Consider the following 16,812-nt stretch of genomic DNA (forward strand, 5'->3'; position numbering starts at 1 on the left):
CCTCTTGTACCATGCAGAGGACAGAACTCTTGGGTTTGAGCCATCTAATGAAGTGCTGAAACACCTGCTAACTCTTAAATGGGTTAGTAGCCTTTCAGTAGGGTTCTTTATGTTTAAAGCTAGTCAAAAATCAAGTTCTTTAGGAACTAAAATACAGCCACATGACTAAACATCTGTAGAATTTGCCTACAAGTATTCGGATGCATGAGCATATTCACTTGGTTTAAATACAGCCCACACTGAAGTGCTTCAACAGATATCAGCGCAGCTATTTTCAGGACTAAGTCCCATGGGAGAGATTCCTTTTTTTAGATGAATTTTAAAGCAAGGAAATTCCACCACAGGTAGATTCATAGAAAATCCATAACAAGAATAGCTAGCAAAAACGAATTTGAGATGCTCAAGTTCACATTCCCTGGAGAGAGTCTGAGGAAATGAAAGAACTACCTCGAGAAAATACTATGCTTCTCAAAAAGAAAGGGGGGGGAGAGAGAGATATCACAGTCAATTTAGTCCTTTTTTACTCTGATGTTAAACAGATTTGGGGTAGATTCCACTAGGATTTCTCCATTGTGCCACATAATTGTCTTTATCAATGATCAATGTTGCATAAGTAACCAGAAAGTTGTCCAATTTACTCCTCCAAGAATGTAGTGAAACTTTGAAGACCCAGAAAGATCTTTAGTAGGCCAAGAAAAATAGACAAGATAATTCAGGGCTCTGGATAAATCATAATTCTAATTTCAGTTGGATTTATCAAAAGCATTATCTATTATTTCAAGATTCTTCAATATTTTTTTTCTTTTTAACCTGACTGCTATTCAAAAAAAGATTAAAGCACTTTCAAATTTTCAGAACCGAAGAAGCAACACAGGTTGAGTCATCTTCCGCCAACAGTGTTTCTAAATTAGACTATTTGAAGAAGAAGATATCTGCAGGATTATATAGTGCAGCAGAGATATCCCAAGAAATTATAACAAGCTGACAAAAAAAGTGAAAAGCTTTTTTCTCAGCTCTACAGAACATGAACACATCAGCTCCTACACCATTTTATTCTTTGCATTTCAAATCTGCAAGTGAATATTGTGCTTAAATGATGCAAATTGAAGGGATCAGGATTTATCAAAGCACAAAATAAATGCCAAATAAATTGCCATGATGTGCTAGGACACCATAAATCTCATACTTAAGTACTTGAATAAGGACCAAGCCTTGGAAAGCAAGCCAATTTGGATTAAGGGAGGGTTTAGGAACTAGTTATTAATCTGTTTTAGATAGAGAAGAGATACTTTGAGCATGCATACATGCTTTTTATCACCAAACAGATCAGGAAGTGCAGTGCATTCCAATCTTCCTGAAATACTTGTCTAACTTCCATTCAAAAAATTAATTAAAAAAAAAAAAAAAAATCCTAGAAATCAACCAGCAATTTACGGCTATGCATCTAAAGTTTGGTGTTTCTTCCTTTTGCTCAGCTCCAGAATTCTATCTAAATTGAAACATTTATTTTACTTATGGATAGCCATTGGTCTCATGAAGAAATCAGACAGGGGAACATAACATGACTGAGTAGAAAGCCTATATACCACAAATATTTTCATTATAGATGAACACAAAACCTGAGCAGAAATTTAGTTTATTATACATATGGTTCAATCAAAATTGAAATGCCAAAATTTTACTTTGCAATAATTTCTCTTTGGAAGAAATATAAGAATTTTGACATCTCATTTCAGCATTATTGAAGTACAGCAACTTTGATTTTTTTTCCATTTTCAAATAACCTTTCACTCTTAAAAATGTTTTCCTTTATATTAAATATTTCACAATTTAAACATTGAAATATAGGTTAACCATTTCAGTTTGAATAGTGCATTTTTATCTCCTTTTGGATAATTATGAACAATCTCAAAATTTTTGCACTATCATTTGAATGATAGTCTCATTTGAAAAAAAAAAAATCGCAGGAGAAAAAGAACCAGGATTTTCCAACATGAGGTTGTGTCTAAGCTTCTCTTGGCAGACCCAAGTTTTGATCTAGCCTATCCACCAGATCCTATCTTCTGCAGACTTACACCTCTTGTTTCAGCCTGCTAAGTCAGTCCAAGAGAAGGTGCCATCTGCTTTGACATTCATGTCCTTTCTCCCTTCCAAATGTGTTCCCACAATACATCCACCTTGTGGTTTAGAAATACAGGGCAAACGAGAACCTTCCTCACCTGCAGTAAGAGAAGGGCCCCAAGCCTAGCTGTACTGCTTCCTCAACACCGTTGATATGAAGCTCTTGGTAGAGTAAGTCTGAGTTCCAGGGCAAGCAGCTGTGTCCAGAAACAGTCATGTTGTTGGTGCCTCTGTACCCTGTGCCATTGCCACGATAGCACATTTGGAAAGGAGCTGGCAAAGCATAGGAGACTGGTCAGGATTCAGTGCTAATTACCTGTTAAACACTTATTTCACATCTGAAATCCTAAAGGAGAATGAATGGTCCCAACTCTGCAGTGTCTTTCATCTTTCCCAGGAATTTATTATATCAAATGAGGATTTTTACTCTTATTTTAAAAAAAGCATTTAAAACTTCCATGTAAGGAGAGTTGTGAGTTAGCCTCATTTTACATGTGCACAACAACTATTAAACAGGCAGAGAATTAGACCTAAGATTTTTGCTGTGTACGGAGGATTTTAGTCAGCAATCTGCAGTGAAGTCAGCAATATGGCTGGGATTCATCCTGTCTAATTTTAGACACAGCTGAGCTCATCACTGGAGACTCCCATTTCAGTCAATTAAGAGAAACAGGCACTTCTAGCACCAAACTTATCTAGCTTGTTTGAGGTGACTTTTCTGAGATGTGATGAGTCTTGATGTATGCTCTTGGCTATGTTGACTGAATCTCCATTGAAAATAAAGGGAGCTTAAGTCAACCAGTTCAGATAGAGACATCTGTGTTGTAAATTAGTGAAAACAATCCTGCTCTGCCAGAAAGTGCTTAAAAGTGCTTAAAAGATTTTGTAAAATATTTCTTTTTTGGCCTCGTACATGCCCATACATATACGTACCAAACCCATACATATTATACACATATATATGTAGACACATATTGGAAAAATATCAATTTTACAAAAATGAAAACAGCAGTTTGAATTTTCATATTCTAACTCCATTCCTTTGTCACCTGAACATGAGTTATTTCTTCAGATAGGTCTGACACGTACTTGTTCTATGACCTGTGTACTGCCAAGGTCTACGAACAGCACGTACCAGCACTATGGCTGAAAAGCATATGGGGATGCATTTGTATACAAATAGCTACACTGAGCAGAAAGTCTACACTTCAAAACATGGCTCAGAGTATCCCAAAGGAAACACAAAACCATCCAATGTACAAAGAGTATTAATTGTGATCAAGCCTCAGAGGGTTTCTTAGCCCAGCCATGCCAGTATGACTTATCCCTGACATCTGCAAGGCTAGTGGAATCTTCTTGTAAACATGCTGAAATATATAGCATCACAATACTGCCTGAGTGTTGAAAAACACATTATGAGGATGATCAATCACACTGCACAGTGTGAACAACTATTGCCAAAGATCTGTTTATTTTGACCGAATAAGGTGACACGTGAACTGGCGCACGCAACCAGCACCGAAACAGTGAATTGCCGCAGTGAACTGCTGATGTCAATTATCCTTACAAGTCTTCAGTGTAGCAACAGACCTCAAAACCACAAGCAAGCATATGGCATAAATATGGGAGCTGGAGGTCAAAAAGTTTGGTGGAAGAATGTAACATGAGTCAGCACAGAAATAGTTGGCAAAATTGTCTTTCCAGCTTGGCCTAACAAAAGCACCTGAGATGGCGAGCCTACGTTTCCTCCTCCCACCCACCCCTTAAATCAAGCTCCCTTTATTTCAATAACAGGGGAATATAACATTCAATCAAACAAATCTTTTAACAGCCATAATCTCAGAGCTCACGGGAAAGATTTTTGTCTTCCATTTGCATTGTTAGCAATAGTACCCATTTCTTGGCGACCTGCCGTTTATTTTCTGGGCAAGTTGCAAGTTAAGCTGCTTTATTTGCCTGAAACAGTGTCATGAAAATACTACCATCATGCCGCATGCAAAAATCTTCCATTTATCCAAGGAAATGCCAGGTGCTGTTTTTATTTGTGGTGTATTTATTACATTCAGAAATGATTTAGAGTTGCCTGATTTTATGAGGATGAAAGAAGATTCTGTTTCAGTGCAGAACTGGGGCCATATTCTCCAACACCAATGGTTTGGACATCTTGCAGATGGTGTTTACAAGTTGCGCTCAACCTTGTCAGGCTTAAAATCCAATGCATCTATGTATCTGCATGTCTGCCAGTCATTGCTAAAGCTGCCAGAAAATTATAACTGGAAGAATTTGGCCCCTTTCTAAATCATCCCTCATGTTTCCTCCTCTAAGAAGTTTGGATTACATATTGCACTTGTTGAGAGGAACAGTAATATCTCTCAGACACTTTTTCTTTGGTTTTGGTTTTCTAAGGGGTATTTTTGGCACAGGAGTAAAGTAATTTAATCTCACATCTTGCGGAGAAGCATCTAAATTAACAGAGTTGCTGTTTCCTTGCATTACTGGCTTACATTACCACCATGGCACCCCCATCACAGCTCATTATGTATCTAAAGCCACTAAGAAGTATACGCAAAGTCTAATACATTTTATACCTATAATTCAGGAAAAAAAGTTCTCAGAAATGTGTTCTGGAATGAATGTAGTCTTATAGATCTTTGGTTTCTAATAGTCTTTTTTGAACTAGAACTGAAAAATCTCCTTTTGCCTCTGTCAGAAGCAGTGTGTAGGTGGTCTGCTTTCAGCAGTTCTTAATGGATTTCTCTGACTGGGAGTTATTCCTTCTGAATGCTTTATAGCTTCTGCAGCTTCCCATATCTCTGAAATGTATTTATTTTCCTATGTGGAAGAAAGTAACGGAGGGCATGATATACGTATTTTTCTTGTTCATTCACTTTCCTGCAGTACTGCAAATCAGCCTTGGAGTAGAAGTGGCCTGAAGCTTCAGATGAAGTTTCAGATGAAACTTCAGTTTGATGAAAATGTAGATCCAATTTATTCTGCGGACCCATACCGCTATCATCACTGTTCATTTTCAGGAAAAAAAAAAAAAATCATTAAAATTCTAAAATAATTTCTTGTTATATTTTGAAAATCCAAGAGGTTTAAATAACTCACATAAAACATTCTTATTGTGTTATTGTGGCATGTTTTATCAGCATGTCACACCAATTCATTGATTTTTTAGTTTTCCAATAAAAAGCAGTTTCAGGTCTTAAAATTAAAAGCAACCAAAAAGAGCAGTTATCCAACCAGTTCTAATTGATAACTTCCTGAAAACATTTAACAAGACCTTTTTATCACCAGACCTTGTATCAGGTTCTGTAGTTACATACCTGAATATTTTATGAGTTTCTTTTGGAAGTCTTTCTGTTGAAAACAACATAACTTTCATATTTCTTCCCAAATATCTCATCACGATTTTCCTAATGTTTTTGAGCTTTGACTTTATTTTTCTTTCAGATATGCATATCTTGTTTCATTCTGCCAATATTTTTTTTTCCTCTGATGGTCCTAATCCTGGGGCAGGATAGCTTTAAGTAACCGTTTCATCCAGTAATGCTTTGTTTTATCCATGAGCAACCTATAATGCTTTTATCAAATACAATGTGAGATGAGTTTCTTTTTTTTGTATTGTTCTATGTGAGCGCATGGCAGGAAGGGAGAGAGGTAAGAGGACAAGGCTGAAGTCCCCTCTCTGCTTAAACTTGCCCTTACAAGATGTCTTTTCTTGTGTCTTAAATATCAATTATCCAGATAGAAGAGATCTTTAGAAAATCATAGAAAAGCAAAACCTTGGTAGAATTAGGAGAACATCCTCAGAGGTTTCCAGGAGCAAATGCCCACTACTGTGTAAGTGTCTCAGGAAGCCCCGGAGCCAAATGCATGCCCTACTATCCCTGTGCTGGGCATAGCGAGCACTTTGGCACTCACTAGACAGTAAATTGTTTGCAAGACAGGGCATTCATACCTGTCTGAAAACTTTCTAGTGCGTCTATCAATTTATATTTACATGTCATGTTTCATCTATTAACAATGAAGATGAATAGCAATGAACGATGAAGTTTTATGCCTCAGTATAAATTTATTGCTTATACTGCCTCAGCACTGTTGCTTCCCAAGGAGTCCTTTACAGTCAAGTTTCATTTCAATATGAGCTCAGATTCATTGGAAGGGCTTGTCTTTTCTTGATCCACCTAGAGGTTCCTCAGTCTCCTTTCCTGGGTAGCTGTGAGTTCCCAGGATAAATGAATGTGTAACATAAAGGAGTCTCCAGCATTTGTACAGATTGCTCCTATAGGCATTTCGCTTCCTTGTATAAAAATCTGAAGAATTCTCGGGTGTTTTGAGAGCAACAAGGCAGACTTGGCTGGATAAAGTATAGCAAACACCATGCTGAGATCTATGAAGGATGTATTAACCTGGCATTGCTCTTCATCATCCTCCCAAAAGAAAATCTGCTTCTTCTTCAGAACAAACTCTCCCTCCCTGTTCCACTGAAAATCTCCGTAAATAACTAAGAAGGTGCCAGGTGGGCACAGAAAGCAGTTGCCATCTTTTTCACACTATCATGAAGAGAATATGAAGTCTAAGGCACAGAGGCAGCAGCCCCAGGACTAGGCTGTCCCTGGCTTCAAGCAGTCTGCTTCATATTGCCATGCACTAATCCCTGTCTCCGAAAGTAAGAATAATAACAACTACTGTCATTTTCAGAGTTTGCAAATTAATGAATATAAACCATAACAGAAATATAAGGGGATGTATATTTCTGTGTAATTCTATTACATATTTATAATATTTACCTAGATCTCAATATTTCTATTTGGGCTTATGATTTAATACAACAGAAAATAACACATAACAAATTTATAACAAATAATCGGTTCATATTATGAACCAGCTTTCCAGTTTGTTGAATAGCAATAAAACCTCCAGTCTGACAGCACCTAACACTGAAATAAATCCCCACTGAAACCACAGCCTTATTATGAAACACAAAAACAATCTCTCTGAGCCAAAAATGATGCAGCAATGTAGGAAAATTGGCATCCCTTTGTAATGAATTAAATTTAATAGAAACTTACCATGTGAAACAAGAATGAATTTAGGACTGGAAAAACAGTGATTTATATAGCACAAAAGATCTTTTTAAGTTGCATCCTAACTTAAGGATTGCACACACCATTCACTGCAGCTGGACTTATTGTTTAACATATTTGTCTTTCAACTTATCTTTGTAATCTTGCACTTGCAAATACTTAAATCAGCTGAGATAAAACTGAAGGGTTTTTATTTTATTTTAATAAAAAGTAATGTATAAATCTACCTTCTGAGTAAATTGAGTCTTTCTGTATAAAGGTTTAAATTACTCTATACACTCTGGACAGAAAAAGACGTTCTGGCACTTAATGATGGCCAGTAGACGAGCACTTGCTCATTAAAGAGCAAGCAATAAGAGGGGGTTCTCTGAAGCACCTGAAGCATGCAGAGTGGCCTGGTAGGAGAAAGAAAACAATAGGAGAGGCAAACACTGTAGTGGATATTCTAAGTGGAACTTCTGAGTTCTACCACAAGTCTGCATCTTCCTGCATCTCACTACATCCCCCTTAACCACCTATCATAAGAGTAAGGACTAAGCAGCTGCTTCATATTATCAGCTGCTAATATTAATGATATTATTTTATACTAGGATTATGACAAAGACTAATCAACTAAAAAGGCACCAATGCAGGCACACAGAAGGTACCATAGAAATTTCAGTGCCCACCAACATCTGAAAAATACATTTATTTGTAAAAAATAAAGTTTTCTTTTGATCTCCAACCTACTCCTGTCTCCTCAGAAGTTTTTGTCTAGTCCTAGTCCTTATCATTTGATCTTCATAAAGTTAATCTTTGCAATACACCATACCACAGATAGCATAGCTCATTAGCTTTCTCCTCTGTAGCCCAGATTTGTTATGCCCACTGTAAATGACTGACACACAGCCTGTATGCAAATGGTGCTCCCTTCTTTGCTTGTGTTTTCCTCTATAAAAGCCAAAATCTTTATTATAATTCCTAACTCTGTAAAGAAACCAGAGATATCAGAGTAGCCTCTCTATCTCCACTCACATTCATCATCTCCATAAACAGTGCCTAATGAACATTGCTTTGTGAAGCCACAGTTGTCACCAGTCTCCTGTCCACCATCTGTTATATATCCTAGTGCAGTGAATCAGAGGTGCGTTTTCAGCTGATAATGACATGTTCATGTACTTCATCTTCCAGTTCCTCCTACCATTTACCGTTTCAGATCTTAGCCTACCAGACCTAGTTTTTCTCCATGAAACTAGCTCCAGCAGCCTTTTTGGAAATAATTCAAAATCTGGTAAAAATCCAAGCCACCTTTACTGCACCAGTACTTTCTGCAACAGTACCCTAGGCGTCCTCTTCATTATCCTTGCCTTTATAAACCTTGCCCTAACCTTGCACAACCTCCTAGGGAACCCATAAACTTTATGCTTGCAAACCATCTAGTCACTTCTCCAAACCATATCAAACCATAATGATGCTATAGAATGCCATTGGTAAACATAAAAAGTTTTCATTATCTTCTCGCTATCTTCTTCAGAAGGAAAGATTTAAAACTTTCCCTCCAGCCTCCAGAGCTAGATTTCCTTTACGAAAGTACCTTTTTTAGCAGAAAACTGCAAACACACTATGTCAGTAAAACAGCCACTAAGAGGGTGGGTTTGCTGTTTTTTCTTTTTCTTTTTCTTTTTTTTTTTCAACTTCTTTTATTAACTCAAACACCCCCAGTTACTCAAAGATGTGGCCAAGAGTTTTTCTTGTATATAATTATATATTCATCTATTCTGTCATTTTACTTTTCTAAAATTCTTCAACCTACTTCTGACATAAACCAACACATCTCCTTATATAACCATAAACCTTCCACAATTAGCATTCCAACTCATACTTGCTTTAAAGCTATGTTGTCCCTCTAATTCCATTACCAATAGCCTACAGGGGAAAAAAAAAATAAAAAGGAAATGAAAAAAAGAAAAAGAAAAGAAAAACCATCACCACTGGAAAACATAAGGGGTTTTCAGAAATACCCTCAACAACCCCATGCTTTACCATGACCAAACTACTAGCAAACACTATTTCTGATTTTTTAATACACAGCTACCTAAATTTTGTAAATAGTTCCACAAGAACAGACCCTGAATTATTGCTAAATCCTAATACCACAATAACAGAAACAGAAATAAACCCCAGCTAGCCATCAAAACCATTGTACCACCTAATGCACCCCAAAAATCTAGTTAAAAGTTAACAAACCATTGGCATATGTAGTACGAAACCCACCTCCGTTATCCACGTATGACTGCAAACTATTTCTCTGCTCAGTGTCAGCAAAACAAAGTCATCTGCAGATGACTTTTTGTGGAAGTGTTTCAGGAAAAGGCTTGGCAAATAGTTAGAGGATAAAGATACACCACTAACATTCACCAATAAATTGAGAATACATTTAAAAATTCCATTGAGACCACGAAACTAACTAGCAACCCAAACCCCAAAACAATACTAACGCAAGCACTCCACAGTCAGAAGGAACTGTTTTTATTGCAGAAAGGAAGCCAAATATACACCAGTTCCTACTTGCACTTCAACTAAGGCCTGCAGTACGAATACAATGGTGCTTTTTCGACCCCAAAAGCCTAAAGGCACCAATTTCTTAAAAATAAATAAATAAATAAATCTATGTCTCTTTCCTTCACCTTCCAAGTCCCTTTAATATCTGCATAAATGCCGAGTATAAATGATTAATCTGTCGTCTGTTCAAGTTGTTCCTCATTCTTTGTGTCCCTTAGTATTCAGGGAACATTTCTACCACAGCTTCTCTTGGTTCAAAGAAACTTGAAATATCAAAGTAATTTTACAATTACATCTTCATTACTGTTTGTCATGAGTTATTGCCTCCAATGAAGTTAAACATTTCTCAAGTTAAACATCTCCCTCAGCATCTTCACAATTCCCTCCCTTCTCCCCTACTCTCTATGCCAGATTGGGCCACAGATAAAGTATCACCCTTACATGCCTCTTAGTTTTCATTTCTTTCTCACCTTTATTACTGCCAAAGTACTGACTCTGAACCCTTTTTGTGACTTTCTCTGTACAGTAAGATGAGCATTGCTACTCTTGGTTGGATAATTAATTCTGAATTTTCGCTTAAAGCTTGGATTCAGAGCTCCCTCATCAAGAGCTCTGTCTCCAAAGTGAACACAGTTACTCTTTATACAAAATCTTGTTTGTGTTTCTTTTTTTTTAATTTACAAATACATATGTAAGTGCTATTATTATGAATTAAGCTTAATTAAAAGTGTATACCTGCATAATTTTAAACAGCATCTGTTTGGGGAGGGACTTTTTAGTGATGTAATCTATTTTCCTTTCCAAAAATCTTATGCAGAAACTGTGTTAGAACATTTTTTAAATGTCAGGTCTTTCTTTAATAATGATGGATTCTTCTTTAGGGGTTAGAAAATAAATTATTATTACCAAAAAAATAGAAATCTATATTAGAAACTGTCTTTTGTATATAGATCCCCTTTGTTATAGACATGTCCTATGTTACATTTGTCACCACCCATACTTTTTTTTAATCCATCTCACAATTTGCCAAGAACTGCATGGCCATTATGAGAATAGCTTGGCAATATCTGTAATGATTGTTTGCAAGAAAATGATAAAAATTGTCAAAAATGATTTTAAGCTGTGATCAAGACCCCATAGTCTGAAAAAGAGACCATCAACGGACAGATAAATAGGTATCTGCAAAGTTACAATTATTCTGTTACTCACAGTACAAAGTGGGGGGAAATGAAATTATCAGGGAGTAGGTTTTAAGCTAACAATAGAAAATACTGTTTCTCTTCACATCTATTTAAATTCTGGAACTTCTTGTCATGGCATGCTCTGAAAGGTGAAATCATAAAGTTCTATAAAGTTCAGACAAATTCAGTGGAAAACAAGTAAAGGTCTATCAGATATGAACATCCAGTGGTCTGCTGAGAAATTCCTCAGACCAGAAGTATTTCTCTGTAATTTCCTGCTAGTAGCGCTACTCCTCAATTATCCTCTACTTTACCAGTACTCAAGGCACAACAGTACTCAGATTTGTGATCTCACCCCGGATAACACTGCATTTATTTATATTTGTGAGTATGATGTTAAGACAAATTAGCTGATTTTCTGTTAGAAATACATGAAGATTGGTTATTTTTTGTAGAAGTCAAGGGCAGATCACAGAGATCTCAATCACATCACAGCCCAATAACATTTGGGGGTACTTATCGTCCATTAAATAGTTTTGTTTTTGTTTTCCTTCATTCTTTCCTTCCTTCCTTTTTTTTAAGGCATCTTTACATCACAACTTGGGTTTAAAGTTGCCTCCACAAATGAACAATTTAGAATAAAGTAAATTTTATAGACACTGGGATGGGGACACTGCAACTTTCTCTAAATCGAGCATTATAACCAGAGGCTACTGAGATTAAAGTGTAACCAACCTCCCAACTCAGTCCTGTGAGACAAAGGAAACTACAAGACTGTAAAAAAAAAAAAAAAAAAAAAAAAAAAAAAACAAGCCAGCTGTGCTCACAGCAACAAATTGAAGGTTTGAAGAATAAATTAATCCAACACATATTTAGAAATCTGTTCCATGTGCTGTGAGATCACAAACTCCCTGTGCTTTCACCAAAATACCATTGCACTTGAGTGGTGGCACTATCAGGTCAGTAGACTCCAGAACTAATTTATTTGCATTAATTTAGAATGACCAAATCCTGGCAAAGAGGCTTCTTTTTTTTCTTTTTTTTTTCTTTTTTTTTTTTTTTCATTTTTGTACTTCTTTGTAAGCCCTTGACACATAAACACAATCCTTCAGTACCTGTTTTGTGTGGGGGTGTTAGGCAGCTGAATGCAGATGGATTGTAAGCATCTAAAGCCATTTGTTTAGCAAACCAAATGTTTGCTTTTATTATTTTCAAGTAATCAAGAGCACCTGCTTATTTCTTGTTCTGAGCCAGTCTAACAGAAAACCAGTATTACAGCTACAACACTGCCATCCTGACATTCCCAATCCCAGACATGCTTGGCGGATGTTTACATACAGCATTGCAGCTCTGGGCATGGGAAGTTGATAACTAAATAGGAATTTGGAAAGTGTTTTCATGTGAAGCAGTGTGCAGTCCTCCCCAGGATATTAGGTTGTAAATGCACTGTATACATGCAGTCCTGCCACCCAAATCCATGGAGCAGCAAAGCCCAGGAAAAATCTCACTGGGGCAATAGAAGGACAAAAACAGAGCTACAGTGAGCTACTTCCAAGAGTCACAAACTTGTTTCACATGATTAATCAGGTATCTGGTAAATGAAGGTTCAGGACCAGTTCATAAACCATTCAATTTGCCAATTCTTTCCTGATATCTGTTATTCTAGCTGTACTGTCAGTCTCCCAAGTAGATTTTTTCCAGTTTGAATAGATGGCTGCACAATTTGTTAACCCCCAGAATAACAGAGAAGATTACCAGATACCAACTTATATATTAGTGCTCTCATTTTTTGTTTATTTTTTAACTCAAGCACTCAATCAGACCAAATAGGTGCCCACCGTATCTTCCAGAAGCCTTATCTTCGATTTTGATGAAATCTAGATCAAAGTCTTGGGGTTTATGTACTGAAAGCCACAGCCAATGAGTCAGTTGGAATCACAGGCTGGTATGAGTGCAGGTCTATTATAAATTATGCCTAATATCTTTGGTATTTAAAAAGCAGCCACTGATACAACTTAAGATTTAGTGTTCAGGTGAGCTTTACAAAGAGATGTAACCCTTGCAGTGAGAAATGTTAAATCTTCTGCAGTGAAGTTATACCAAAAACAATGCAGCAACAAATAAGAAGCAGTAGAGAGCTAGCACACAGACACCAAAGGGCAGATTTCTCTTCCCTGACCCACCAGTACAAGTAAGAATTTTTTAGGTAAGCTGTACAGAGCTAAATGTGATATTAATTTGAAGTACAAAATAATCCAAACAAAGGGTGTACATTTATCTCTGTCTACATCTCACAACAACCTCGTGCTACCAAATATAGCCAGCTGCTAGCTTTTGTTAGAGCACAACTCCTTATTTCATGAGGGGACAGCACAATATGCTTGAATCCATGGGGAAGCATTTGTATTGGGTAACAGCTCTGTGACTCTGACCCTACAAAATGGACACATGCACTTAGTTTTATGGACATGAGTAATTAGATTAAAACTTCTGTGTTTAATTTTCCATAAAGTTAAGGACATGAACAAATATTTTTAGAAGCAGTGTTTCAGTGAAGAAGAGTGTGTCACGTTCTACACTGGAGGAATACATTAAAAATTGTTTGTGAAGTTCTACATTACTGTTCTGTTATTACAAGAAATGTCTGCAAACGTAAAATACAACAAAGAGGTAAAAAATCCCTACGCTTACACATACATGAAAATTCCAACTTCCCTGCCCGCCAGAACATTGTTATACTTACCAATATTGCAATACTTTCCTACAAAATTTCTTTTGCAATCACATACGATTTCCCTACTGGAGGTAATCATTTTACATTCTCCACCATTCATGCAAGGATCATGAACACAACCTACAAGCAGAAGACAAAGATTAAATCAAAGATACAAGCAATTCAAGAGAATCCGTCCATTTTACCTTAATTTAGTACATCTTCTTCCTGCATATATATTTTGAGGAAGATTTTCCTTTTTACTCATCTCAGACCTACACCTGATATGAATTGAAGAAAAAGAAACTACGCTGATTTCTGCCCACTGAGGTCTGTCTCATTGCTTTCACTTGTATTGGATAATGTCAGCATAGCTATTGAAAAATATTATTAATGAACAATAGATAAAAGGGGGTGGTGATTGTTATTACCAGTGGTGATGATGTTGGCATTAGCATTTTGTTCTGTACAGAGGGTTCTGCCAATTCCAAGTTTGCCACAGAGCTGTGTTGAAATTTGTAATGAGGTATCTAGCAGGAAGCTCAGCCAAATATTTAGGGTGTCCAACGAGGAAATATGAAGTCCTATTAAATTTACAAGCTCTCCCAAGGACTCCCATTGTCCTAGAAAGCCACCAACTCTCTCCATATGTCAATTTCCACTTCTGTAAGGTGGAAATAAAAGCACCTAGTTACTTCAAAGGGCTTCTGTGAAGCTTACTTGGTACTCTAAGTTATTTGGTAGTCTAGGGGGGTGGATCCAGTCAGCCAGACTGAATAACACAATAGCCATACTGGAGCATACACACAGAGGTAAGGCATACTTTTGCTTCCCACCATCTATCCTTTCAAAAGGGAGGTGCCATGATGGCTTCATCAGATAGGTGACAACCTGGAGCACATGCCCTGCAGCTAGTTGGATAACTCTGTCTGGCACCTGGGAGCCCAAAACAAGGTGGAGGCTTCACAACTTAAGCATCACCCTGGTTGGAAATGAGTATGTTGAGCCTAAAGTCATGGGGACTCTGGGTTCGATGCAGGGCAATGGGATCCTGGAGGCAAGTAGTTAACACACTGGGATAGGCTTGGGAAGAAATCTCAGAGGAAACAGTAACTTCAAGTAATTGTAGGTGTGCAGGGAAAGAGTAGAGGAGGGTGTGTCTCTCAGGCACGTTACAGCTTTGGAAGAGAGAAAAGTCAGAAATTTCAGCACTTCTACTGTATCATCTGCTGCATATTCCTACGCACTGCAGTTCAGGATTGAATCTCCGTCAAGGACAGCACTAAGGCTTGTCACTAAAATTCAGCTTAATTCATTTAATAAAGATGGACACACTAAAGTGATTCCCTGGGTCAGCATTACTGCTCACACATGGGAGGATATGGCCCTCTTGGGGAGGGCACGTGAGCTGCAATAGCAGCCTGGCTCTGGTAACACCACTCAGACCCTGATACCCTTACTATCATTTATCCCCCATGCTGGTCAAGAGCTGCAATAAAAAAGTGTGCTTACTTTCATGTTTGATACTCTGGCACTCAATCTCGCCATCCACACATGTGCACTGCTCCACAGCTCCTTGTTGGACTCTTGACCAGGTCATGCCCACATCAAAGTACTCATAGAGACTGTTGTCAAAACATTTCCCTAAAACACAGTTTAAAAAACATCACAGGCTTTCTGAGGTTATTTCTTGCAGGAGGCGGCACCACATACCCTTTCTCCCTTTTTTTCTTGTTGAATTGATGTATGTTTGTTGACAGCTGGTGCTTCTCAAAGAAGCCAGCCTCCAAGGTGTGGCTGCGCTAAGCCACAGCTCTAAGGACCTCAAGGCAGAGGTGGCTTTCTCCTAAAGCTCAGTTAACATGGCAGCATCATTTCAGCCCTCCCAAAAGTTCAGTCAGCAAATACAAAAAATAAAATCAGTGATGTATTGCTGTGTCTGTCACACTTTATGGTGTCAGTCACAGGCAATGGGTTGCGCTGGAGATGGTGGAGCACCAACACTGAAAAGGGCATCCTTGCTTATGGTGGGAGACAGTCTAGAGCTTCAGGAAAAAGCCTTTATTAAACAACAGCAAGTGTACCTGAAAGCCCTTGTAAAAGCCAAATTCCTCCCTTGACATGCAGTAAATTGGGAGTGACACCACCACAAAACTGGAGAAATGACCCAAGCAAAGTTCTTCGGCTTGAATCTCCTCCACCTTTGGAAATGACTCCCCTGAAGGTGGAGAAGCTGTACAGGTGGAAGGCTGACATCATAGGAGAAGCTGAAATGGCCCCGTGTCTGCATATGCACAAGCAGTAAGGCGTCACCTGAAATGCTGCTGCTTTTTCATGTCTCCCTGCCCTACCTACTAGATGGTATTATTAGTCTTCTCCAAACATGTAAGTGATATTTAAATCTTAAAAACAGCAAAGGGAGGGGAAGAGGCTCTTTGTGTTTCCCATAACTTAATATCTCACTGGCTCAGAGCATGCTTGGATTTACAACTGTATAATCAAGCTATTTTCAGCTGTCCTGTCACTAATGGATTGTCTGTCATAACCATTTGGAAATCCGCCTACACAAACATCCATGCTGCAGTGGTCTCTCCCATCACAACAACACTACCTTTTCATTAAGCAAACTTTAATGAGCTCTACTTACTGCTCGTATTTCATGTTGTAACACTCGTGTAAGAAGATACTTACTCATCTGGCAGTCCCTTCCCGTGAATTCCTCAGAACAGGCACAGTGGTACATCCTATGGCCGTGAGCGAGAAAACAGGTCCCTCCATTTTGGCAAGGGCTGTTTGCGCAGTAATCTAGGCAGGCCACATAAGAAGCTGCTGTTAATGACTGCCAGATAAGCCGTGCTTTGTTGTGTTAGGCGTCGGCTTGGTTACCTTAACCATTCTGGTTCGATGCACAGTGGTTTTAATACCACCTATGAATCTAAAACGGTCTTTATCCAAACTATTCACGTTGTTCTTGTTTTAAGCTCCAAAGCAGCTATACTTACCCAGCTTTTTTAAAAAGGAGAGCAAACCACTGTGCTGAACCTTCTCCACCAGAGTAACTTGTCCCATGGTGGTGGGTTCAGGCACGCATGAAGTTGTATGGTGAGGAAGAAGATGGGCTGAATGCCCACAAGATGGAGCTGTGCCTTTGCACTGGGGAGGG

General features: G+C 38.0%; 1 protein-coding gene across 1 annotated transcript in view; it reads right to left on the minus strand.

Moving 5' to 3' along the window:
- Positions 1 to 16,812, minus strand: part of HGFAC (HGF activator) — a 42,718-nt gene that overhangs the window by 11,226 nt on the left and 14,680 nt on the right. Inside the window, exons 5-8 of the mRNA XM_082759629.1 lie at positions 16,341 to 16,454; positions 15,162 to 15,293; positions 13,680 to 13,790; positions 2,220 to 2,394 (exon numbers count right to left, since the gene is read on the minus strand). Of these exons, the coding sequence (XP_082615755.1) occupies positions 2,220 to 2,394; positions 13,680 to 13,790; positions 15,162 to 15,293; positions 16,341 to 16,454 (532 nt within the window). The remainder of the gene's footprint in view (positions 1 to 2,219; positions 2,395 to 13,679; positions 13,791 to 15,161; positions 15,294 to 16,340; positions 16,455 to 16,812) is intronic.

This window comes from Aythya marila, assembly GCF_965140915.1.
Source record: "Aythya marila genome assembly, chromosome: 4".
NCBI classification, from domain to species: Eukaryota; Metazoa; Chordata; class Aves; order Anseriformes; family Anatidae; genus Aythya; species Aythya marila.